This window comes from Aptenodytes patagonicus, chromosome 1, assembly GCF_965638725.1.
Source record: "Aptenodytes patagonicus chromosome 1, bAptPat1.pri.cur, whole genome shotgun sequence".
In the NCBI taxonomy this organism is placed as follows: domain Eukaryota; kingdom Metazoa; phylum Chordata; class Aves; order Sphenisciformes; family Spheniscidae; genus Aptenodytes; species Aptenodytes patagonicus.
In genome coordinates this window covers 49,657,620-49,684,357 of record NC_134949.1, presented here as the reverse complement: position 1 = coordinate 49,684,357, position 26,738 = coordinate 49,657,620, and the positions used below count along the sequence as shown (strand labels likewise).

General features: G+C 41.6%; 1 protein-coding gene across 10 annotated transcripts in view; it reads left to right on the top strand.

Annotated features, from left to right (window-relative positions):
* ATP2B1 (ATPase plasma membrane Ca2+ transporting 1) overlaps positions 1-26,738 on the top strand; it is a 72,757-nt gene that overhangs the window by 28,395 nt on the left and 17,624 nt on the right. For all 10 annotated transcript variants that reach the window (XM_076334261.1, XM_076334342.1, XM_076334281.1 and 7 more), the window contains 10 exons: positions 2,481-2,891; positions 7,899-8,096; positions 8,642-8,896; positions 8,977-9,102; positions 9,462-9,605; positions 12,542-12,580; positions 13,696-13,857; positions 20,665-20,879; positions 22,071-22,313; positions 24,710-24,951. In XM_076334261.1, coding sequence (XP_076190376.1) covers positions 2,687-2,891; positions 7,899-8,096; positions 8,642-8,896; positions 8,977-9,102; positions 9,462-9,605; positions 12,542-12,580; positions 13,696-13,857; positions 20,665-20,879; positions 22,071-22,313; positions 24,710-24,951 — 1,829 coding nt within the window. In that variant the 5' untranslated portion in view covers positions 2,481-2,686. The remainder of the gene's footprint in view (positions 1-2,480; positions 2,892-7,898; positions 8,097-8,641; positions 8,897-8,976; positions 9,103-9,461; positions 9,606-12,541; positions 12,581-13,695; positions 13,858-20,664; positions 20,880-22,070; positions 22,314-24,709; positions 24,952-26,738) is intronic.

Below are 26,738 nucleotides of genomic sequence, written 5' to 3'. Positions count from 1 at the left end.
AGTGATCGTGCCCCTGTACTCGGCACTGGTGAGGCCGCACCTCGAATACTGTGTTCAGTTTTGGGCCCCTCACTACAAGAAGGACGTTGAGGTGCTGGAGCGTGTCCAGAGAAGGGCAACGAGGCTGGTGAGGGGTCTGGAGAACAAGGCTTATGAGGAGCGGCTGAGGGAACTGGGGTTGTTTAGCCTGGAGAAAAGGAGGCTGAGGGGAGACCTCATCGCTCTCTACAACTACCTGAAAGGAGGTTGTAGCGAGGTGGGTGTCGGTCTCTTTTTCCAAGTAACTAGCGATAGGACAAGAGGAAATGGCCTCAAGTTGCGCCAGGGGAGGTTTAGATTGGACATGAGGAAAAATTTCTTTACTGAAAGAGTGGTGAAACATTGGAACAGGCTGCCCAGGGAAGTGGTGGAGTCCCCATCCCTGGAGGTATTTAAAAGACGAGTAGATGAGGCACTTAGGGACATTGTTTAGTGGGTGGTGGTGTTGGGTTGACGGTTGGACTCAATGATCTTAGAGGTCTTTTCCAACCTCAATGATTCTATGATTCTATACAAACTCACTTGCCTGATCTGCTGCTTCTTTATGCTGTTATAGCTTGTGATCAGATGCCAATTGATAAATCCTCCTAGGCTACCAGTTGGCCAACAGCATCCAGCTTTTGGGCATTAGCTAAAGATGTGGTGTGGCTTTAAAGAGCACTCTTTTGTACATGACTTGCATGAATTTCTTCACTTACAGGATACTCTAGCAGAACATGTTATAGTCAGCTGAAAAATATGCGTTAATCAAAACTGCATCGTAGCATGCAGGTTAACGCCATCATCATGGACTCTTCAACTGTTGTAATAGGTTTTTTGCAAATAACAAAACAATGGAGGTTTAAAATGAATTTTTAAATTGGGTACCTTCTTGATGTTGAAGTTTTATGCATATGAATATTGATTGCTTTATGCTTTTTGTTGCTCTCCAGAAAACAGACGTAGACAGTGTTTTTCTCAGAATCTCCTAGTGATAGGAAGAGAAGAGAAGAGCAGTTGTAGTTCTGCTGGAGATGGGACTGTCACTTGTGGTCAGGTGACATCACTTCAGGGTCTTTCAGCATCAGTGGTTGTCTTCAATGCAAATGCAGTACTGTGGCACGGTGCTTAAAATGGTAGATTGACTATAGCTGAAGCTGTTTGTTGCCAGAGCAGAGAAGTGACAGTTTCCTGGAACCAAGACCTTAAATTTCTGGTAATTAGGTGCTTATACCTGGACCTCAACATAGACACGGTGGTTCAGCCAAACAGTCCTCTTCTGGCTATTGCCCTGCCAGGTTAATCTTTACTTTGCTATTTGACTCTTTGCCTTTGTAAAGCAATGCAGTCAGTGGTAACTGTTTGCCTCTGCTAGGCATATGACACCTGAGAGTCTTATTGACCTGGAAGTGTCCAAGTTATTCTTCATCTGAGCCTGGCAGTCATAATGTTTCATGGGGGGATGTATCGTTACTTGTGCTCACCATGCCCCGTTATGTTGATAAAGCTGACTTACATGATCAGACTTCTCTCTTCTGCACACAGCAGATCTTTATATAGGCAAGAAGTGTTAGTGCATTCATGATACTGTTGTGTAGATACATGTGTACATGCAAGATGTGTCAGCCGAGCAGGAATTAAATATAAAATGCCTGTGCAGGTTAAGAATCCTGTGGGTAGATGTTAATTTCTCAGCTACAGTGGTCTGATAATCAGACGGAAGAACTGCTCTTAGTCTCCCTATCCCTTCTGTAGGAAGGTGGTATTGTGCAATTTTCCCCTCTGTTCAAAGAACTAAATGCAGATACTGTGGGAGGCTTGAGTTGTGATGAAATGGGCTGGAGGGGGGCTAAAACTGTTTGGACATGAAAATGCATTAAGACCTAGGTCTGCCTGAAGATACGCTCCTACTTATACTACAAAAGTACTTCATGTGTGGGCTAACAGTGTTGAAACTGTTTCCTTGAGGTTTGCACAAATGAATTCATGGGAACACGCAAAAAAGCTTGCTCATCCCAAACTCTGAGGTGAAAGCTTCAGTGAAAAGTCGGGATTTTTAACTTGAGCATGTTCTTACCCTGTGTGACATCAGTGGTGGATGCTCCAAACTCCATTTCCCTAGAAACAGATGTACTTCCAGGTGTTTTTAAAGGTTTCCTCTTGATGATGAACCATATGGATATATCAAGCAAAATGCAAGACTTAAAGGCAACAGCTGTTCTAAGAAGTTAATGATTTAAGAAAGTATAATAATGCAAGGTTATTTTGGGATGGGAAACATCCATTTTATGCCTCGTCACTCTTGCCAGCTGAATGCTAACTAAAAATATTGTAAGAAATATGAAGAAATTGTCCTTAAGCAGAAATTTGTTCTGTAACCTCAATTTGAAGAGTACAGTTGTCTTATAATGTATTTCTGTATAGCTGTTATGTAACTGAATGTATATTTATTCTTTCCCTAGACTGTACATGCCATTTGGCTTGGGGAACAGAACCCGCCATGGGACAACCTCAAAGATATCTCTCCAGACAGGGTCTTTTACTTGGGTGATGTATCTGCTCTCCTGACTGTCTTCATACCCGAAGGATTTCTTTTCCTTTTGGAAATATTTTAAGTTGAAATCTTGTTCCTTACTGGAAACTGTCTACACTGAAGACTGCACGCATCATGGGTGATATGGCAAACAACTCGGTTGCATATAGTGGCGTAAAAAATGCTGTAAAAGAAGCTAATCATGGAGATTTTGGAGTTACTCTTGCAGAGCTCCGTTCTCTTATGGAACTTCGAGCTACCGATGCACTGCATAAAATACAGGAATGCTATGGAGATGTACATGGCATCTGTACAAAATTGAAAACTTCACCAAATGAAGGTAAGTCAATTTTAACACTATTACTGAGCAAACTCCATTTAGGAAAAATCTTAGTCAAGCAAAATACTACTTTTTTTTTTTTTAATATAACAAAGTTTTTATAAAAGTGTGTCAGTTACCATAATAAAATATTGCTTCTTACTTCTCTAAGGCAGAGGTATTCAATGGTAATAAGTAAGCAAGAGTTTTTTCAATGGGTCTAACTGCATGTGAGATTTTGGATTAGTGGTGAAGTTGCACTTTGGAATAAAGTTCATTGATGTAGGCATCCACATATGAAATAGCAATGCAACATAGCAATGTTTAACTTACTGTGAAAGTGTAAGTTTTTTGTGAATAGCTCATACGACCTATAGTTTACAATTCAGATCATGCTGTCGTAGAACACAAGGTTTTAATAGCCTAATGCAGGGCTTATTAATGCTTCTGTGTTGCTACCTAGTTCTTGTATTGCCTAATGCAACAATTTTTAAAACTGGTGACATCTGTTTTCTATTTGTACTACACTGAATTCTTAATAGTAGGATCTAGGTTTTAAATCTGTAATATTTCTGTAGATTTCATTTGATCTATACAAAATAACTAACAATACAGCTTTAGGTACTACGAGGTACTGTCACTATTAGTAGAAGGTTTGCAAAGTGATCACACAATCTTATTCTCTAGAAATAAGCATCTTTAAGTCTTTGCCATGTTGGATTTGATGGCATTCTGTGAAGTGTGGCTACCTGATGCTTTTGCTCTCTAGAGTTATTACTCCAAGATAGACTGCACAAATGTGAAAAAGGAAATAAATGTATCAAGTGTTGCTCCTGAGAGCTTTCCAGAAGTTTTCCTTAAGATCTGGCCCTCTTTTACCAATGTAAATGAAAGCTATAATCTTTAATTTGTGAAAGAAAGATGCAAGTCATATTGCTTAAGATATCTAAACTGTAGTGTCCTGTACAAATGTTTTTAACTCAAAGTTAATGTTAGATAAAAATATGTAATGTGAAGTCCTGCTGTTGGTTATGATTGAGAAGTACCAAAATCAAGATTTTGGCAAATTGTGGTGTCTCAGCATTAAGCACTCACATAGCTTTTAACCAATGTGGTGTCATGTTGGTGGCAGTAAAGTACCTGCTGTCTTAATCCTGGAGAGCTGTTGCTTTCTGTTCTTCAGAAATGCTATGGAAAGTTTTGTCTCCTTGGATCAAGAACAGCCTACTAATGCCGTAAGGTATCTCTGGGTACATCTGCAGTTAGCATGTTTTGGCTTGATCTGCTTTTGAAGCCAGACTCCTGATTTCCAAACTCCTGAAATTATTTCAGTACATGAACTGGGTTCCTCTTACCAAACTGAAAGTAGCCAGCTCTCATGCCTGACCTGCCAGTGAATGGGAGTAGACCAGTTTTAGGCTGAAGAAGAAATTTGTAAAACATGAGGAGTGTAAACTTCTGTTCCTTGGCATCAACGGAGTTGTAAAGTTTGGTGCATGCGTGTGAAGCACTGCTGTGTACAAGCAGTGTAACACCTCTTAGACAGGAGCAGCAGTCTCTCGTTACCCTGTTGACCTGTTGCATAGTATTGAAAGGCAGTTTCCTTTCTCAGTGAAAAGGGCTGTAGTTTTCTACAATCAGGAACCGAACTGAGAGTTGAATCCTGTTTTACAGTAATCTGCAAGGTTTAAGGCCCATTATTACTGCAAACTAGGTGGGCGTATGATTGTAGACGGCCATGATGCACTAAGCACCAAATACCTGGTATACTGCAAGATTCATTTTATGTCCCTTAATGTAACAAGCAGGTTAACGCTTGTTAACTTGTTAACAAGCTTTGTAAGTTAACAATGTAACTATGTAACAATGTTAACTATGTAAGTTAACAAGCTTGTTAACTTACTTACATTCCCATGAATGATGAGTGTCAGTGTACTAAAACTAGAAAGGGTTAGATGCCCTTTCCTGCAGATTGATTCTGTTGTATTGAGGACTGTGTGATCGAGGCCTTTCCCTTTCAAAAGGAATTGACATTTAGATGTAGTGTCCTGCAATCAGTTAAATACAATCACTAAGTTGATAAAAGGGCACCATCTTTTTTTTGAAGTATGAGAGCAGCTCATAAACACAGCAAGGCTTCAACAGTTGAGTGTGATAATTAGCTCAGAAGAGGTTAAGTAAGATGAGTTAGAGCAGTGTCTTCTACGAAGGTGTTGTTTTGGCTCTAAATCACTACATGAACCTTTAGAGAACCAGCTTCTCTGTCAGGTAAGCTGCTATAAATTTCTCGGAGGTAGTACTGGAGAGCTCTTGTAAAAGTAGAGCTAGGTCTCTTCTTTTGTCAAATTCAAGGTGTAAGTATAGAAATGGAGACATTTCTAATGGAGAAAATCTAGGCAAGATCTATGCAGAAAACTGCTATGTGTTACACTATTTAGCTCTCTAAAATTTCCTGTGTACACCTGCAAGGCCCTATGACACTTCTTCCTATTCAGAAGCTTTCTTTATGATATGAAGTGTTGACTTGCGTAATTATCAGTGACTTCACAGCAAAAGTACAGGTAGTTCCGAAATGCTACACAGTGGATGAGTTCAGCTTGCATAATTTCTTGCTTTGAAGTTGTTGACAGTGTAAGGCAATGTCTGTTTTCAGGCAAAATGTGGATCAGACCTACCTGATTTGAAATGAGAAATGGGAACTATCCTTTACTGGTATTACTAAAAAAAGACACTGAGCAGACTTTACGGCTTAGTACTTGAAGTTTGTTATGTCCTTTAATGTGTACAAATGTATACAAATGTGAATAAATGAAGAGATGGAACACCATCGATATTTCCACAGGTCTACGTTATTTTGATTGTCTAGTAACTTCTAGATGTCTAATAAAATTTGTATCTGAAGCTTTAACTAGTCCCTTGCCTAATATTTTTCAAACTTAACCCCAAATAACATAAATTACCCTAGTTAAGATACATAATGAACAGTATAATGGCAGTAGTTTTGACCTCAGGACTGTAGACTATGAACTATGAAATTGCCAGCTGTGTGGTAAATGTAGCAAGTTTAGTAATGGTGCGTGGTGTATTATGGCAAATACTAAACATACAAATGCTTTTTGTCTTTGCTAGGCTTATTTACTAATCTTCACTAAGTGGTTCTGATAGTAGCTTGACTTTATATAGCTTTGTTAGAAAGTGCTTTTCATTCTTCAAAGACCATTGCTGTATACTTCTGATGTTCTGCATCCTGGTACCCTGTGAAGGGAGGAGGAAAGCGGTGCCACTGATGTTATGTAAATAATTTTCCAAACTCTGCCATGCTAAAAGGAAGAGAGAAATGGTATCTGTTGTAAAATAGCAATACGGTCCAGCCTTTTGGAATGGCCAAGCTGTCCTGAGTTTCTCTAGATCCCCTCATATAGCTTGATTTTTCAAAATGGTCTTGTGGTGGTCTTTGAGTTGAGAGTGAAAGTAAGCACCTCGAAGCTTGAACTTCAAGAAGCATAGTATTATGGCTAACCAGTAAAATTGTTCCTTTGTATTAAACCTCCAAAGCCATGAATTCAAGGTGAATCTAAAAGTGTTACAAAAAAATCTAATTTATGATATACACTAAGAGTATGTTTAATTTGTTTCACTTTTCAAAAGATCTGCGCATAATATTTTGCTTTTCAGTTAAGTGATTACATAGCAGTTGTTAGCATTTAAAACTGAGCTTTGCAGTTCAGTAGTCTTTGCAAAGTGTCTTGAAATATCACATGATGGTTCTAGGAAATGCCTATTAGAGGTATTAAATACCCCACTTATTATGAAAGCCAGTTGCATTGGTCGCTGTTCTTATTGATTACCTAGCGTGTTTGCAATGCGTTTATCACTAAGCAGCTGGGTTAAGTACTAAAAAACTGCTACTAGGAACATTGTTGTCTTTAAGCAGGTGCTGATCATAACCTTGGGGGCAATATGGTTGAAGTATCCAGACCTTTGCTCTGAACACGGCTGGATGTTTGGCCATTTTGCTTTGAAAAATGAGCTAGTGGCTTGAATTCTGAATGGCGGGTTAGGCAGCTGGAAACTGTTGAAGTAAACAGGAGGTGTACTTACAGAAGACCTTGAGTGCATGACCTTGCACTGAATATACTTGGTATTCCTTTATTTTTAAGGACCTGGCTAACTCTTGAAGCACGCAGTGGCTTTTAGTGAAGGCCCATCACTCTTGCCTGCTAGTGTCCCTTAAGGATGGTACAAGAGTTGAGACAGAGAAGAGGACTCTGAAAGAAATATGCCATATAAGAAAGAAGATAGGTACAAAACTGAGGTGACAGACCCTGCACGGTGCTAAATATGGGCTCTCTCTGTGTGAGAGGAGATAGAAAGTGAAGCTTCAGAAGAGCAAACAATGGTGTCCAGGTGGAAGCAGCATCATTCAGTGGCTGCCTCTCTCCACATGATGCCTGGAGAGCTTCACCAGCTTTTTATAGTATTTTATATCATAACTAAATAATACACAAATATAATATTTATAGTATTTTATATTATTAATTATATTAAATATTTCATTATAAATGTTACATTAATTGTAGGATCCTAGGATGTTATCTCTGAATACAGAATCCCTACAGTGGGAACCAGAGCTGGCTTCACAGGCTGTGGTCTTGCTAAAGCTGCATGGTGCTACTCAGTCTCGATAGTAGTAACTCTACTAATGATCTTGTCTTGCAAACTTGTTTACTTTGTACGAAGGTACGTCTGTTACTGTTACTCTGTTGCTATGTCATATTTAAGTGCAAGTAGGTAGACCATCAGCCTACTTTATATTGGCAAAGTGTGAATTATAAAATATAGCTGGCTTTCTATAGTGACTCTAATTTAAGGATAATACTTATGTAATTATATTTGAGATATGGCTTTTCAGTATTGTTACTGAAATATGGAGTGGGACTTGACTCCATGAATGGGAAACGTCAATCACTTCTAACGTGAGGGTGAAATGCAAATAAGTGTCACTAACTTTGTCTTATTATTAAATAGGTTTAAGTGGAAATCCAGCAGATATAGAAAGGAGAGAAGCAGTTTTTGGGAAGAACTTTATACCTCCTAAAAAGCCAAAAACATTTCTTCAGTTAGTATGGGAAGCACTACAGGACGTTACACTAATTATATTAGAAATTGCAGCCGTAGTATCCTTGGGCCTTTCTTTTTACCAGCCTCCAGGAGGAAATGAATCACGTAAGTAAACTTTTTAAAAAGTAGGTATCTACCTGTATTATATTACTAGCTTTTCTGGTCCAACATGCCTATACTGTAAATCTGATGGGAGACAGTAAGTCAGTGGAAAAGCAGCTTATTGTTCCTCATTGAGAGAACACTACTAAAACTCTAGCTTGCCTTAAAAGGGCAACATGAGGTTTCCCTGGTCATGATCTAGTATCATTCTGACCAAAATAATGCCAAAGGTAAAGTGCAAGCAGCAGGAACAAGGACTTGTCTTAGGTCCAGTCATGTTTCTGTGTAAGTGTTTTTTTGTTTCTTTTGTTTTTTTTAGCTTTACCTCAAATATATAAGCAATTTATAATTTGCAGTCATGTGCTTTGGGGAGTCAGCAAGTCTTAAATTTTCATTGATTTGCAATATGACAACTTTCTAATTTATATAGTATAGTTATATAGTTAGTACTACTAAAATCAGTAGTTTCTTCTGTTTGGCAAAACTTTTTTGTTGTTGAAGTAACTATCTGCATGAACTTTCTTAAATCTAAAACCTGTTTTCTACAGTATGTGGATCAGTAAATGTTGGTGAAGAAGAGGAGGAATCTGAAGCAGGTTGGATTGAAGGAGCAGCAATCCTCCTATCTGTAGTTTGTGTGGTATTAGTAACAGCTTTCAATGACTGGAGTAAAGAGAAACAGTTTCGGGGATTGCAGAGCCGTATTGAACAAGAACAGAAATTCACAGTCATCAGAGGTGGCCAAGTCATCCAAATACCAGTAGCTGACATAATTGTTGGAGATATTGCACAAGTGAAATATGGTAAACATATTTTTAAAGTTGAACTTTCTTTTATTTTTAAAAAAGGAACTGCAGTCAACATACCCAGTGATCTCTCGTAGGTGATCTTTTACCGGCTGATGGTGTACTCATTCAAGGAAATGACCTCAAAATTGATGAAAGCTCACTGACTGGAGAATCTGATCATGTTAAGAAATCTCTGGACAGAGATCCCATGCTGCTGTCAGGTGTGTAACATTTGACAATTCTTGAAGAAATTGGTTTGTTTCGGGGGGTAAACTGGTTATTTAAAATTTTGAGGTTAAAATCTGGCAAACTGGACCTTATCTAGGCTGACTTCTAAAAGTATCCAAAAACAGTGCCACTAGTATAAAACTTTGACAAAGTGAGTAGACTCTTAAAACTGACAAACATTTTGTGTAGTTGCTTATGGTTTTATTTTCCAGATAGTTTTGGCAATTAAAGCCCTAGGGGAACACAGTGGTATATCAAGGCTTCATCAACGTGAACTTTGAGAACTCGTTTCCTTTGTGCTCTGCCATATAACTGTTCAAGTCTCAGTGGAAAACTTGGTTAAATCTTTCAGGTACACATGTGATGGAAGGCTCTGGAAGAATGGTAGTTACTGCTGTAGGTGTGAACTCTCAGACTGGAATCATCTTTACCTTACTTGGAGCTGGAGGAGATGAAGAGGAGAAGGAGAAGGAAAAAGAGAAGAAGGACAAGAAAAGTAGGCATAATAATAAAAACATGTTCTAGTCATCTGGAGCCAGAAATCTTTTTTTAAACCTCATACTTCCAGTAGGTTTCACAGGAAAAACTCAGATCCAGTGACCTGAGAGTGCACCACTACTAATAACTCCTGTCACATGGATTTTTAATTAAACTTCAGGTCTCATTGATCAATTAGAGGTTGGAAAGTTTACAACTCCTAACCAGCCATACCATGTATAAATTGTTAAACTGCCATCTTGTGTAACTTCAAAGTACATTCGTGTCTAATAGCAAAAATTTGTTTATGGCAAACAGGTTATTACCAATAACTCAATAAGTATCTAGTTCTGCTTTTGACAGATAGAAAGTGTCCTGCATAGGGAGTTCTTCTATGACACTTGAAGGGGAAAAGCTTGTATCATTGATACTACTGAATTTGTGGATACCTTAAACATATATAAGACTGGTTTTGATGAAGGTGAGCAGACAGGTGCTTCTGCCACTCATTTTCTTCCAGAGCTGAAACTTTGAATGCTCAGATATATACACAAGGCAAATCCCTAGCAGCACTTTTCTGTAAACTATTTTTGGAGGGATGAGGAGCTTGTAACCCAGAACATTTTGGAGCCCTTGTGTGAAGTGGGCTATCTTCCTTATTCTGAAGGACTTGCTCGGTAGCTGGAATTATAAGGTCACTTATCTAAGCCATAGCCTTTATCCTGAGAATTAAAGCTTAGAAATGTTAACCAGTAATGTTTTGATATTAGCTCTCACAAGGCATGTTCAGGACTGAGGTTCACCACAGCAAATATTTTTGTAGAAACTGTTGTGAGGTCTACTAGATGGGACTGAATCTGAGGATTCTTGGCAGAAAAATATAATTTTTCATCAGAGGAATATGAAACAGTAATGGAAAGCCATAAATAGAAAGCCATACAGAAATGTGCTTAGGAATCTCAGTGCCTTCAAACTAAAGAGGCAATTGCTGAAATGTGTGCTCTGTGCAGGAATTAGGATTGAACTGTACTTTTTGTCGTCTTGTCCTAATCCACAAATACTTTACAGTTCTGACCCTTCTTGAAACTTAAAGTAGTTTCTTCAGAAGTAAGTTACAAGAATTGTTACAAGAAGAATTGAAAGTTCAAAATTAGTTTCAAGCTCAAGCGTGGTAGTGAAGAGTAAAAGTTGACCCACAACGCTTCCAGGGATTAGTGTGGAACAGTTTCCATCCTTTGCTCTTTCTCTTACAGAGGAAGGAGGAGGAAGCAAGCAACAGTACCAGCTGCTACAGGAGATATGGAGAAGACGATAGCTTTTATTAATATTATGACAGTGTCTATAATATTCTATAAGTGGAAGTCTTTTTGATAAGTAGTGTTTTGGTGTATTCTAGGGCCTTAGGGCCTGAACACTTGTGGTTGGTTGGTTGTGTTGTTTTTTTTTTTTCTCCCTAGATAGACAGCTTCCTCTTTCCCTTAAGTTAGGTGCCTGATAAGATTCTCCTTGGTAAAACTCAGGTTAAACTAAATTAGCTTCTCTGAATGTTAAGGAGATTAAAGTGGCTATTTTTAGTCGGCTGTGTATGGCTTGGTTCAGAGTGAAAGCAAACGTATGTGCAAGGAGTTAGAAGTAACTCAAGTGTAGAACTTTGCTCTTTTAAGAGGTAAGGGAGAACTAGGAAAGAACAAATACTAAATTAGGAGACAATGATGAGTTCTTAAGAAGTTTGAAGTGGCATCTTGTGGAGAAGGTGAACACGGTTTTTGTTTTGTTTTTTTTCCTCAGCTGTTCTGAGGATGGTCAGGGGAAATCTTATGTATAGAAATCAGACTACATCTACAATAATAATGTAGTGGAGGTATTAAATGTCATGACAGACAGGCTGCTTGATAATTTGATTTTCTTCTACCTGAGTAGTCTCATACATTTCAGTCTACATAACCTAAGTCAGAAAACTTAATGAATTACCAGTGAGACTGAAAAATTCTGGGTTTTGTTCTAAGTTCCTCAATTTTGTGCTTTCATTTCAGGTTATTGCAAATAGAAACTATAACCCTTGCTCTCTCTACTTAGGAGAGAAGTTTTTCACTTGCCAAGGTAGTATCTAAACCTTTTTATCTGAAAACCCAAACAAAAAAAAAAGGTAGTGTCCCCCCCAGCCCTCATAAACTACACATGATGTGTCGGTCTTCTAGTTACCTTTTAATGTTTCACTCATTAACGTCTTTCATTATTTCACTGTCCTTCTTTATGATCTCTTGTTGAACTCCATTTCTGAACAGAGGTAGGAGTGATATTTTATTCTGAACTTGAACTATTCTCTTAGTGGTGTAATACTGGTATGTTGCCAACAGATTATGGTCATGCTTGCATAAACAGGGTTAGCATAGATACAGTAATCGAGTGCTGTGCCTCTGTTAAGCTTTGGTGTGGATTTATAAGTATTTTATACTACAATAGCTTCTGCAATGCTGTACAAAAGCACTGATTCTGGAAGTGAGGTCCTACAGTTCACTTACAGTAGTAGTCAGATGCAGTTGCCAAGTGTTGGAAGAACAGAGAGCAAGGCTGAGGCCACCAGAATCACTTGAATGTCACAAATTTATTTCCTAGAAAAATGTTTAGGCAAGCCTTTTAAAAGCTTTCCTCACAAGTAATAAATGTCTGTATCAGTAATTTGTGCAAACTTAACTATGGTAGCATAACACTGCAGCAGTCTTGTATGGGAAAAGTAAAGTCCAAAAAACTGGTATGAGCTGTTTCTGTGAGTTGAGTTACACTTTTAAATCCTCAGTTATATCAGCCCTCTGTCTCCAGTTTGTTCTACACTTTTTTTTTTAAAATGCAGTTGCTTGTTTCAGCATATGGTAATGTATGTATTATATATAAATGTAAACGCTGAAATGAACTGCACAGCCAATTTAAAACACAAATTGTTCTCCTCTCCAACAGGTAAAAAGCAAGACGGAGCTGTTGAAAACCGTAACAAAGGTAAATGCAGGTTCTCTGAACCTTTCTTGCAAGTCCTTATTTTCTGAGAGTGTATGTAATGAATACATACTTTCCTATGAAAATGCATATTGAATACTTAGATCCAAAGTGCTTGTGCTAAAGATGGCATAAGTGAATCTGCGTAAAACAAATGCTTAAATGAACTTGGTAGTCTCAACATAGCTAGATACTATAAAAGTAAACTTTACCAATGATTTTCAAGCTATCTTGTTGAGGTGAGTCAACCTTGGCTGGTTGCCAGATGCCCACCTAGCTGCTCTCTCACTCCCCCTCCTCAGCAGGATGGGACAGATTATAGAATGAAGAGCTTGTGGGTTGACAGAAGGACAGGGAGATCACTTACCAATTATCTTCGGGCAAAACAGACTCAACTTGGAGAAGATTAATTTATTGCCAATTAAAAATAGAGTAGGATGGTGAGAAACAAAAACAACTAAAACCACCTTCACCCCACCCCCCTTTCCTTCCAGGCTCAACTTCACTCCCGACTCCTCTACCTCATCCCTCTGAGGAGTGCAGGGGGATGGGGAATGGGGTTTTTTGGTCAGTTCATAATGCCTGTCTGCTGCTCCTTTCTCCTCATGCTCTTCCCCTGCTCCATCATGGGAGCCCTCCCACAGGATACAGTCCTTGATGAACTTCTCCAATGTGGGTCCTTCCCCCAGGGTACAGTCCTTCAGGAACAGACTGCACAAGCGTGGGTCTCCCACGGGCCACAGCTTCTGCCAGGACCCTGCTCCGGCACGGGCCCTTTGCAGGCTGCAGCTTCCTTAGGGCACATCCACCTGCTGCAGCATGGGGTCCTCCATGGGCTGCAGTGTGGATATCTGCTCTGTTGTGGTCCTCTGTGGGCTGCAGGGGGACAACCTGCCCCACCGTGGTCTTCTCCATGGGCTGCAGCTCTCCTGCTGCCAGCACCTGGGCACCTACACCAAATACACTTGTTTAAACATTCATGTGCAGTATGGCATCTCTGGATACAAGGTACTATGCAGTACTGGTGTTTAGTGGAGCCTGGTGTTGTTAAGCTTTTTAAGTATCATTGATTTTGGGGACTCCCGAATGGCTAAACTTTATTTGGTCTTAACTTCTAGCTAAAGCTCAGGATGGCGCAGCCATGGAAATGCAACCACTGAAGAGCGAGGATGGTGGGGATGGAGATGAGAAAGACAAGAAGAGAGCAAACTTGCCAAAGAAAGAAAAGTCGGTTCTCCAAGGCAAACTTACAAAGCTTGCGGTTCAGATTGGCAAAGCAGGTATGACATATTAGTACCCTCCTTATGTTGATGTCACATTTGAGTAAAGTTGGAACATGCATAGTTTGTGAGGGGATAACTTAAGCAGCTAGCCTTGACTGGTTTGATTATTTTAAGTGCAAAATTCTAATGCATGCAAGTATGCAATTGTACCTGAGTGTGCTGATGGCTTTTCAGAATGTGTCATGTGAATGGCTTTTATTTTTCCTGGATTTAAATAGATTCAGGCTTTAGAGTGTCAGCTTCTGGGAGAGAGAATTCCAACTTCATATCACTGGACAACTGTTATGAAAGATGTTTTTAGATAAGATATGGCATTTAATGATGTACCTAGAGAACTATAAATTGACTGAAGTCTGGAAATGTGGTAGGGTCGACCAGGTTATCTCTGGTACTTCCAGAAGCTTAGGAATTGCCACTTAACATATGCCTCACTGATATGTAACACTTTTATTGACTTCCTACTGTCCTTTAGCTTCTGTTACTCGTCTATCAGCTAATATTCAGCTGTCTTGTCAAAACACTTGATAAACTGTCGCTTCTTGAAAGTAGTCTAAAAACAACAATGAAGTTCAGTATAAATTTTAGGCTATGTTATCTAGTATGTAGAGGTTTAATTGAAATATTGCAGGATTTATTTTGTCGCATGTAGAATTGTTGAAAGATGAAGGTCACTCGCAGAGGCGATCAGCTCTGGTGCAGGCCCGTCCCGTGGCGGAGCGGCGGATGGTGGCGTACGGGGGGGGGGGTTTCCTGAGCCGGGGAACCCACAGGGGAGCGCAGAGACCTGCGGGGAGCCGGCAGCTCTCACGAGGGGGGCTGACGAGGCGTGGGCGGGGCCAGGAGTAATGGCTGCCACCCCTCACTCCCACTAAAGGCCGCCCCAGGGAGCGCTGGCCACCAGGAGCGCTGCCAACAGGAGGGGCAAACAGGGCGTGGCGCGTCAGCCAGGGCGTGGCGCGGCAGTTTGCATGGCAGTTTGCACAGCAGTTCGCGAGGGAGGGCGCCGCCTCTTCGAAGGAGAGGCATTCCACGGGCCGAGTGAGGGACTCAGCGTGCACATAACCCAGCAACTGGGCACAGGTCAAGGGCACTCATCCTACCTGATGCTCAAGGCAGAATGGCGGGCACTCGTCTGAGGGTAAAAGCCGCGGCTCCACCTGGGGGATCTGCACCACCTACCCCAGCGGTAGCCAATGCCTCCACGCAGACGGAACTGCTGAAGGGAGAGGCTGCAGTCAGACCTCAGGCTGCAGAAAGTGCCTAGACCTCTCTCCTGGGGCAGGGACAGGCAGCAGACCTGCCTGCAAAAGGTGTGCCCAGGCGGAGGACCTCCTGCAGCAGGTGGCTGAGCTGCAGGAGGTGGTGAGAAAACTGCGTAACATCAGGGAGGCACAGAAGGCGCTAGATAGCTGGTTCCAAGCGCAGTCTGCAGTGGACCCATAGCCAAACAGCCAAAAACTCCCCCACTAGCACACGCAGAAGGGAGCAGGGGGGCCAATAATGCAGAAGAATGGACGGTTGCAAAGGCAAGGACCAGCAGGAGAAAGAGACTTTCCCCGAAGCCTGAGGTGCCCTTGCAGAATCGCTTCACCGCTCTGCAGGCCAAAGAGGAAGGTCCTGTCACACCAGGAGAAGCACTGGAGCTGAGTAAGGCAGCCCAATCTGCCCCCCGTATAACAACCAGCGCCACTAAGAAAAGGCGACGGGTGATAGTAGTAGGCGACTCTCTTCTGAGAGGTACAGAGGCACCCATTTGCCGATTGGATGCACTCCCTAGAGAGGTGTGCTGCTTACTGGGGGCTCGCATCAGGGATGTCACCGAGAGGCTACCAAGCCTCGTACAGTCCACTATTATCCGCTGCTGCTGTTTCACGTGGGCACCAGTGACACAGCCAGGAGCAGTCTGAGGACTATCAAGAAGGACTACAGAGCCCTGGGAGCGGCAGTAAGGGTCTCAGGAGCGCAGGTAGTTTTTTTCATCAATCCTGCTGGTCAAAGGGAAGAGGGTTTGAAAGGGCCAGTCGAATCTGGCAAGTCAACAAAGGGTTATGGGACTGGTGCCACAGCCAGGGGTTTGGCTACGTAGACCATGGGACTCGCTTTGAGAAACCTGGTCTACTGGGGCCTGATGGGGTCCATCTCTCAGAAAAGTGGAAGAGCATCTTCAGTCATAGGCTTGCCAAGCTGGTGAAGAGGGCTTTAAACTAAAGTTGCCGGGGGAGGGGAACCACAATCCATCCCACTCCTACCAGTTTGATGCCAGGGCCAGCAATAGATGCCCAGAGCCTGGAGAAGGATCACAGGTCAGCAGGAGAGCACCTGAAGAGCAGCACAAAGGAACTCCAGCCAGTAAGACAGCTTTGTCGGGGGGCCCAACTTCAATGCCTCTATGCAAATGCACGTAGCATGGGGAATAAACAAGAGGAGTTAGAGACGTGTGCACCCCTGCAGGGCTACGACCTTATTGGCATCATGGAGGCGTGGTGGGATGGCTCCTATGACTGGAGTGTTGGAATGGAAGGATTACAGGCTCTTTAGGAAGGACAGGCAGGGGAGATGAGGAGGGGGTGTCACCCTCTGTTAATGACTAGCTGGAGTGCATGGAGCTCTGCCTGGGGATAGATGAGGAGCTGACCGAGAGCTTATGGGTCAGAATTAAAGGCAAGGCAGGGACAGGTGACATTACAGTGGGGGTCTGCTACAGGCCACCTGACCAGGAAGACCGAGCAGATGAGGCCCTCTATAAACAGATAGGAGCAGCCTCACGCTCACAAGCCCTGGCCCTCATGGGGGACTTCAACCACCCCAACATCTGTTGGAGGGACAACATGGCAGGGCATAAGCAATGCAGGAGGTTCCTGGAACGTGTCGATGATAAATTCCTTCTTGTCGTGGTTTAACCTCAGCTGGCAACTAAGCACCACGCAGCCACTCGCTCGCTCCCCCCTGGTAGGATGGGGAAGAAAGAATCGGAAGGGTAAAAGTGAGAAAACTCGTGGGTTGAGATAAAGACAGTTTAAGTAAAGCAAAAGCCACACACGCAAGCAAAGCAAAACAAGGAATTCATTCGCTACTTCCCATGGGCAGGCAGGTGTTCAGCCATCTCCAGGAAAGCAGGGCTCCATCATGCATAATGTTTACTTGGGAAGACAAACGCCATCACTCCGAATGTTCCTCCTCCTTCCTTCTTCCCCCAGCTTTATATACTGAGCATGACGTCACATGGTGTGGAATATCCCTTTGGCCAGTTTGGGTCAGCTGTCCCGTCTGTGCCCCCTCCCAGCTTCTTGTGCACCCCCAGCCTTCTCAGTTGGTAGAGCATGGGAAGCTGAAAAGTCCTTGACTAGTGTAAGCACTGCTTAGCAACAACTAAAACATCAGTGTGTTATCAACATTGTTCTCACCCTAAATCCAAAACACAGCACTGTACCAGCTACTAGGAAGGAAATTAACCCTATCCCTGCCGAAACCAGGACACTCCTCCAAGTGATAGAGGAGCCAATGAGGAGAGGTGCTGTGCTAGACCTTGTTCTCACCAACAAGGAGGGGCTGGTGGGGAATGTGAAGCTCAAGAGCAGCCTGGGCTGTAGTGACCATGAAATGGTGGAGTTCAAGATCCTTAGGGCACCGAGGAGGGCGCAGAGCAAGCTCACTACCCTGGACTTCAGGAGAGCAGGCTTTGGCCTCTTCAGGGATCTGCTTGGTAGAGTGCCATGGGACAAAGCCCTGGAGGGAAGAGGGCCCCAAGAAAGCTGGTTAGTATTCAAGGATCACCTCCTCCAAGCTCAGGAGCAATGCATCCCAACAAAGAGGAAGTCAGGCAAAAACTCCAGGAGGCCTGCATGGATGAACAAGGAGCTCCTGGACAAACTCAAACACAAAAAGGAAGCCGACAGAGGGTGGAGGCAAGGACAGGTAGCCTGGGAGGAATACAGAGAAATTGTCCGAGCAGCCAGGGATCAGGTTAGGAAAGCTAAAGGCCTGATAGAATTAAATCTGGCCAGGGACGTCAAGGGCAACAAGAAAAGATTCTGTAGGTACGTCGGGAATAAAAAGAAGAGAAGGGAAAATGTGGGCCCTCTCTGGAACGAAACGGGAGACCTGGTTACCCGGGATATGGAGAAGGCTGAGGTACTCAATGACTTTTTTGCCTCAGTCTTCACCGGCAAGTGCTCAGGCCTCACTGCCCAAGCTGCAGAAGGCAAAGGTGGGGACTGGGAGAATGAAGAGCCGCCCACTGTGGGACAATATCAGGTTTGAGACCATCTAAGGCACCTGAAGGCGCACAAGTCCATGGGACCGGATGAGATCCATCTGCAGGTCCCGAAGGAACTGGCGGATGAAGTTGCTAAGCCACTATCCATCGTATTTGAGAAGTCATGGCAGTCCGGTGAAGTTCCCACTGACTGGAAAAGGGGAAACATAACCCCCATTTTTAAAAAGGGGAAAAAAGAAGACCCGGGGGACTACAGGCCAGTCAGTCTCATGTCTGTGCCTGGGAAGATCATGAAACAGATCCTCCTGGAAGCTATGCTAAGGCACATGGAGGACAGGGAGGTGATTCAAGACAGCCAGCATGGCTTCACCAAGGGCAAGTCCTGCCTGACTAACCTAGTGGCCTTCTCTGATGGAGTGACTACATCAGTGGACACGGGAAGGGCTACCCATGTTGTCTATCTGGACCTCTGTAAGGCCTTTGACACGGTCCCCCACAACATCCTTCTCTCTAAACTGGAGAGGTATGGATTTGATGGGTGGACTGTCAGGTGGGTGAGGAATTGGTTAGATGGTCGCATCCAGAGGGTAGTGGTCAATGGCTCAATGTCCAGATGGAGATTTGTGACAAGTGGCGTCCCGCAGGGGTCCATGTTGGGACTGGTACTGTTTAATATCTTCATCAATGACAGACAGAGGGATCGAGTGCACCCTCAGCAAGTTTGCAGATGACACCAAGCTGAGTGGTGTGGCTGACACATCAGAGGGACAGGATGCCATCCAGAGGGACCTGGACAAGCTTGAGAAGTGGGCCCATGTGAACTTCATGAGGTTTAACAAGGCCAAGTGTAAGGACCTGCACCTGGGTCAGGGCAACCCCTGCTATCAATACAGGCTGGGGGATGAAGGGATTGAGAGCAACCCTGCCGAGAAGGACTTGGGGGTACTGGTGGATGAAAAGATGGACATGAGCCATCAACATGCGCTTGCAGCCCAGAAGGCCAATTGTATCCTGGGCTGCATCAAAAGAAGCGTGGCCAGCAGGGTGAGGGAGGTGATTCTGCCCCTCTACTCTGCTCTGGTGAGACCCCACCTGGAGTACTGCATCCAGCTCTGGAGCCCTCAGCATAAGAAGGACACGGACCTGTTGGAGCGGGTCCAGAAGAGGACCATGAAAATGATCAGAGGGATGGAACACCTCTCCTATGAAGAAAGGCTGAGAGAGTTGAGGTTGTTCAGCCTAGAGAAGAAAAGACTTGGGGGGACACCTTACTGCAGCCTCTCAGTACTTAAAGGGGGCTTATAAAAAAGATGGGGGTGAACTTTTTATCAGGGCCTGTTGCGACAGGACAAGGGGGAATGGCTTTAAACTAAAGGGGGGTAGATTTAGACTGGATATAAGAAAGCAATTTTTTTATGCTGAGGATGGTGAAGCACTGGCACAGGTTGCCCAGAGAGGTGATGGATGCCCCATCCCTGGAAACATTTAAGGTCAGGTTGGACGGGGCTCTAAGCAACCTGATCTAGTTGAAGATGTCCCTGCCCACAGCAGGGGGGTTGGACTAGATGACCTTTAGAGGTCCCTTCCAAGCCAAACTATTCTATGATTCTATTAAGGCTAGAAGGAACTTCTAGAAGTCTTGTAGCCCAGCCCACAGCTCAAAAAGGGCTGACTTAAGCATCTGTGTCATAAGACAGTTATGGTGTGAGGACAAAGCAATTAAACTTACTGCAGCACTCCATACTTATGTAAAGCAATGTTAATTTTTCAGAGAAACTTGTACTAACAGAAGTTGAATAAAGCTTCCATGGTATGTTTTGTGTAAATACTGTTCTTATCAAACAATTTTTTCCACTTCTTTCATAAGTAAGAGCTCTTGTTTTCCTTTATGTACCTTTTGACCCATTGTAATTCCCCACACACCCTTAACACTCATCTACCTCATGCATGCATTTTTCTGTCCTGCTGCTTTGGGATCGTCCACACAGTGAACTATCTTTCTATGAAGAGCTGACACTTCAGTGACTTCTGTTGCTTTATTCCAGCCAGGTCCATTTTCCTTCACTGTTTTCCTGTAGTGTCTTAAGTGTGCTGCTCAGCTTGCTAACAGCAGTTCTGGTTTCTCTTCCCAGTTACTCCCAGTTCATTGAACACTGTGCTTACCTGCCATATTTAATCCTACCTTCAGCAGGAAGCAGGGTACAGGCTGTCAGCAGCTTTCTCTACTGAATAAGTCAGCAATACAATCGTTGAAGACCTGCTGTATTATTTCAGTTCTTATTCTGCTTAGTCAATTGACTTTACATATTGGTCTCTCCTGTTCATAATTAGACCTACACTTTTCAATTATATGGGAAGAAAAAAAAAGATTTTAGAAGTTTCTAGGTGAAATGCATGAGGAAGTATTTGCATTGGAAGTTGGAACACCTTTGAGAACTACCTCAATGTTTCCCGGCTTGCCTGTTTAAAATCTTAGCTATAAGCTAACTTCTATAAAGGCAGAAGTATTTGCACTTGACTTATCCACAGTCTGTATTGCCAAATATTTGAGATAATTTCTGAAAACTGTTTGTTCTCTTTTTAACAAGGTTTATTGATGTCTGCAATCACGGTCATTATCCTTGTGTTATATTTTGTAATTGATACTTTCTGGGTTCAGAAGAGACCTTGGCTTGCTGAATGTACACCAATTTACATTCAGTATTTTGTGAAGTTCTTCATTATTGGAGTTACAGTCTTGGTGGTAGCAGTACCAGAAGGTCTTCCACTTGCAGTCACTATATCTCTGGCTTACTCTGTTAAGGTAAGTGGATAGATGGGAAGAGACCTTAAAGGTAGGTGGGTGTATTCATCAGCTGTAAAATCTCAGTTGAGATACGCTGCATCACATAAATGTAACAGACTGGGGAGAAACTTTTCTTGTTTCCCTGAACTGCATAAGAAATCTGCCCCAGTATTTTTCTTAATCTCTGAATACACATTAATATGAACAGTGACCAGTGACAGCCTGTTGTCACCAGCTAAAGATGAATGGGTTTAGCTCATAACATTGTAGCACTTGCTTAAAATAATAGATGCATTAGAGTTTGTAAATAACAAACCTTTCTGTAAACCTGAACTTCTACCTAACTGATTAAACAACTACTACAAAAGTTTCCAGATTGATTCTCCTTGAGGACTGAATATTGTAGAACGTACAGCTTTGTTATACAGCATGTTTTTTTAACTCATGCTCTTTGTTCTCTTAATTTTCTTATTGCTTCAGCATGCTGCAACTGGTTATTGATCTGAAAATCTAATTGTAAAGACAATGGCTGTTTAGGCTGTGTTCTAAAACTTAATAACTTACAGTACTAACGAGTAGTGGCCTTAGTATTGTATCATTTGAAGTTATGCTGCCTCTTCAAGGTTAAAATACTATCCAAACCTGTTAAGTAAAGAATTTAAAGCAATGTTTGACTTATGAAATTTGTGTAGTCCTCACTACCATAGCTGAAACATTAGGTTCCCAGTTTGTATTTGATTTTAAGTCTGACTCTAGCATCTTTGAAAGCATCTAGCATCTGATGTTCAAATAAGTCTGTAACATAGTTTATTTGATCTTTCTTGTAAGCAGAAAGACTTTTTTTAATGTTATATCTGGTAAAGCTCAGTCTGTACCTCTCCTCTATTTCTAAATATCATCATAAACTATTTGCTCGTAACAGTGTGACTAGTATCAGTAGTTGGCAAGACATGGAGATACAGGAGATTAAGACTGTATTTATGAACGTTGTTCAAAATGAAGTTTACTGTGACATGGTAGACTTAAAGGAATCCTTACAGAATGTGGCAGCTACAAATTCTTCCTCTGTAAGATGCCAGATAACTTAAAGGCTGAGTGTCTTCTGAAACTGCTGTGTAAGACTGGATATTCTCTATATTCTCTAAATGATAATTTCTGAAATGTGAAGTAATGGTCATGGCTAGCTGTTGACTGCTTTTATTTCCTTAGAAAATGATGAAAGATAATAACTTGGTGAGACATCTGGATGCATGTGAAACAATGGGCAATGCAACAGCTATTTGCTCAGATAAAACGGGAACATTGACCATGAACAGAATGACAGTGGTCCAAGCCTACATCAATGAAAAACACTATAAAAAAATTCCAGAGCCAGAAGCTATTCCAGAGAAAATTATGGCTTACCTTGTGACAGGAATTTCTGTTAATTGTGCTTATACTTCCAAAATACTGGTAAGTGGATTTCTTCATTCTAATCAAGGTAACTAAACAACTTCCTCAAAAGATGCAAATTGTCTGGTGGCCACATGGTAGGCAGTTAAGTGTAAGTGTGTGGCAAAATGCAGTGTAAGGTATTTTGTACCTGCTGTAAATTACTCAACTGTTCATTTGAGTCTAAGCTTCAAAAATAGCTTATTTCAGTTAGAACAAATAATTCAAAGATACAATCTCAGGAAGATAACTTCCTCTAAGTTCACAGTTGTGTCTAAATTTGTTTTTATAAGTGGGGCTGTTTACCTTACTTGAAGAGTATCTTGGCTTGATTTGCATGCTACTTCAAAGTAAACATGTAAGAGTAGCATAACATTAGCTAGAAGGTAATGAGAAAACACAAGTACAGATGAGGATTTTGATGGATTTTTATTCCAGATTCTGTTGTATGAGTTTGTAGACTTTAGAATTGTAACATCTTTGCTCATACCTTGTTTGAGACTTCCAAAATATTTTGAAATAAAAAGAATAATGGACTGTTACACATTAAAAATACTGGACTATTTAGCACTTTTGTGTGCATAAGTTTCTGCAACTCCAAACATAGCTTCCTTGCTGTAGTTATTCCAACGTGTTGCATAACATATTCTTTAAGGCAGCAAAAATAATAATTAGAATTTAGCTTTAAAAAATAAATAAATTAGCATTTCAAGATTTAGTAGAAGCCTCCACTATAATGCTTTGTACAGGAATAGCAGTAAAACGCCAGTCCAAAAGCTACTTTTCAGCCAACAAAGATGGTACCTCTGCAAGAATTTCCATAATAGCAGTACTTGAGGCAGCACATCAAGATCACCAGCACCGATTTCTCCGAAACAAGACTGAAATACTACTAATGAGTTATAGCATGTGAGGAGTTTCACAGTCAATTTTCTAAAGATCTTTTTATAGAAAGAAAAAAAGTAGCTGCATGTAAACTGACCAGGTCCCTTACTACTACAATTTTAATCAAATTATATCCAATGCAGTCAGAGTTAGTCTGTTTTACAGAATCACAGAGGGCTGAAAGGAACCTCTTGAGATCCTCTGGTCCAACTCCCCTGCTCAAAGCAGGGTCAGCCAGACCACGTTGCTCAGGGCTATGTCCAGTCAGGTTTTAAGAATCTCAAAGGGTGGAGACTCTGCAACATCTGGGCAACCTTGTCAAGTATTTGATCACCCTTAGAGTAAAAAAGTGTTTCCTTATGTTCAAATAGAATTTCAGAGTTTCAGTTTGTACCCATTGCCCGTTGTTGTCCTCTCACTGGATACCAGTAGGAAGTCTGGCTTGGCAGTCTTTACTGCCGCGCCACCCGCCTGCCCCATTCAGTCATTTAATACACACTGATAAGTTTTTTTTCCCCAGAGCCTTCTCTTCTCCAGGCTGAACAGTCTCAGCTCTCTCAGCCTCTCATATGTCAGGTGCTCCAGCCCCTTTATCATCTTTGTGGCCCATGGCTGGATGTCCATGTCTGTCGTACTGGGGAGCCCAGAACTGGACATCTTAAACTGCACGTTAAAGTGAACATTTTGAAAGTGTGAGTATTCAGTACAGCCAAATCCAAGATCTTGCAGCTCTGAACGATGAAAATGGATCACTGACTTATGATTAATATAGTTCAGCTCTAGCTGTTTGAGGCACGTCAGGCTGAGTAAGTGCTTCTGCCTTTTCTGCTACAAACTGCACTGCAATGTTACAGCTATATAAGCTCAGAAATATCTGAGAAATACTCCTTTACTTATAGCACTAGTACATGCATATTCCACATTGAGAGAAGAAACTTGTTCTGGTATTAAAGGGTTGGAAACTTGTTTCTGAACTCTTTCCAGTTAAATAGGCCATGGCCTGGAAAACAGAACTTGTGGTGAGACTTAAGAAGCTTAAAGACTTAGTTTATTCAGTAGAAGGCTAACAGGTGATGTGATCGTAGTCTAATTCATTGCGGAAGAGTTACTACAGGAGAGGATACTTTAATTTAGCAGAAATAATGCCATTTAGCTTGCTTAAATCAGTTTAAGTAAACTTCTCTGTACTTTTAAAATGCAAAATAATTATTCAGGGACTACACTCAATTGATCAGATAGATATTTCAAGCAATGGAAAATGCCTTTTAGAAGGGTCATGCTGGGATTTGATGGGTGATTTTTGAGTCTGAGAAAGGGACTGAAAGATCCTGAACAGGTACAGAAGTTACTTTAAAAAGCCAGCAGTATGACTTTGGCTCATGACTCATAGGAATTTATAGAGTAATCATTGCGAAAGTGAAACTTCCCCATCCTAGAGCTAAGCTTGGCCTTAGCTCCCTTGTTTTCTACATGCTGTACTTCAGTGGTTCATAGGTTAACCTAATCAGCAAAGGTTCTTGTTCTTCTTGCAGCCTCCTGAAAAAGAAGGTGGCCTACCACGTCATGTTGGAAATAAAACTGAATGTGCCTTGCTGGGATTGCTCTTGGATTTAAAACGTGATTATCAGGACGTAAGAAATGAGATACCAGAAGAGGATTTGTACAAAGTGTACACGTTCAACTCTGTTAGAAAATCTATGAGTACTGTGTTAAAAAACTCTGATGGCAGTTTCCGGATATTCAGTAAAGGTGCCTCTGAGATAGTTCTTAAAAAGTAAGAACAACTACTATTGTACTTCAGCACTGAAATTTGGCTAAATGTTGTGATAGGTGAGGAGGCTGAAGTGGTAAACAACATTGTGCCATAGTCTGCGAAATACTTCTGTTGCCCTATTCACAAACAAGTGCAGCAGTCCTATACCCTTGTGATTGCAGCCAGCTTCCCAGCTTGTCTCCCTCAATTGTTTGACTTTCTGCAGTAAGATGGGCAATTAGCATTTCAGTTACTTCAATTCTCACACCCCACCCCCCAAAAAAAAGAGCTGGTCATGATTAATTTTAACTTGTGAACTCTGCTCTGATACAGGAAAGTGTCTATGAATTGATCTATTCTCTAGTTAAACTATTATAGTTTTAGGTGCGGTTGGTCAAAATGCTCACCCATCTTCCAGTGAAGTCCGAACAGCTGATATGCCTAAATTCCAGGAACGACTTGTGCCGTTGAAAAGTGATTACTTTTAAGATTATTTTCAGCTTCAAAAGACTGTGCAAGTTGGTGTCCAAGCTGATCATTTAACAGGAGGTTGAACTTGGCCAATGGAGAAACTTGAGGGTTTCTAATGTGATAAAGCAAATTGCTTCCTTATGCATCTGCCCATCTATAGGGGATTTATTAGAATGAGATTAGACTATTAGTGAAAGATTAGTCACCACTGGGACAAACACTTAGGTGTGAAGAAGGCCATGGTAATTCCTAGGTGAGGAGAGAAGTCAAGCATGTATGCATGCTGTTCTCTAGGAACAGCAGTTGTAGCCAGCCTGGTTTTGGTTCTAACATCAGACTATTTCTAGTCTGAGAAGCGCATAGATTATGTTCATCAGTTCAATTTACCTTTTTGCTTGCTACTAGCCCCCCAAATCATTATCTAGGAAAGTACTAATGCACTAAAGAAAAAAGATGAAATCTTCTTTCTCCTCAACTTAGTGCTGACAACAAAAAGTCAATCTTAAAGGGCTCTTGTTCCTTTTGATATGGAACTTAGATTTAGCTGTGATTTTTTTCATAGTTAGCTTTTAAGCCAAGTCTCATCAGTGAATAAGTATGCCTATATTTGCATTGCTTCTGCCTTCAGAAGTATTTTGTACCTTATTATCTTGTTGAGCAATTGAACTGTAGAAGTTGCTAAAACTCGTTCAGCCCAGACTCATGTTGTCCACTTGGCTTCATAACTGAGATAAGAAAATAAATAATAAGGACATTTGGCAAAGAACAAGAAAACCTAGACTGATTTGGATACTATTGGAATAGTTGTAATTCCAAAACTATTTCAGAGTATGCATGGACTAGGAAAAAGCCTTAGCATCATAAGCCACTTTCTTTACCCACTACCTATGCAGTGCCAGAAATTAATCTCAGAGCTTGTAACCTGGTTTGTCAATTGTGCTGCTCATTCTTTATTGTCACATGTATGACTGTTCTTGAGCACTGAAAGCTTAAACATGAATATTTATAAGACACAAATGAGTCGCTAATAAGCGTAGAAGAAATGCAGCAAACTTTTTCAATCAGAGCAGTTTTATTCTTCTTTCCTTACCATCAAGTCAAATATTTGAAATGAGTTTCAATGAAATCTTTACATAAAGCTTATTGGCTTCCATTTAGTCATCTTGGAATGCTTTGAATTTATCACAAGTCCTATGATTGTAGGTAACACAAGATATCCTTAGTGGTTGCTGACACTTGAACAGATAACCAAAATCAGGAAATTCAGATCGACTTCAAATTTCAGTTGTGATGAATACTATGAAGCTTTAAGGGACTGCTTTGTTTTCATTCCCTGG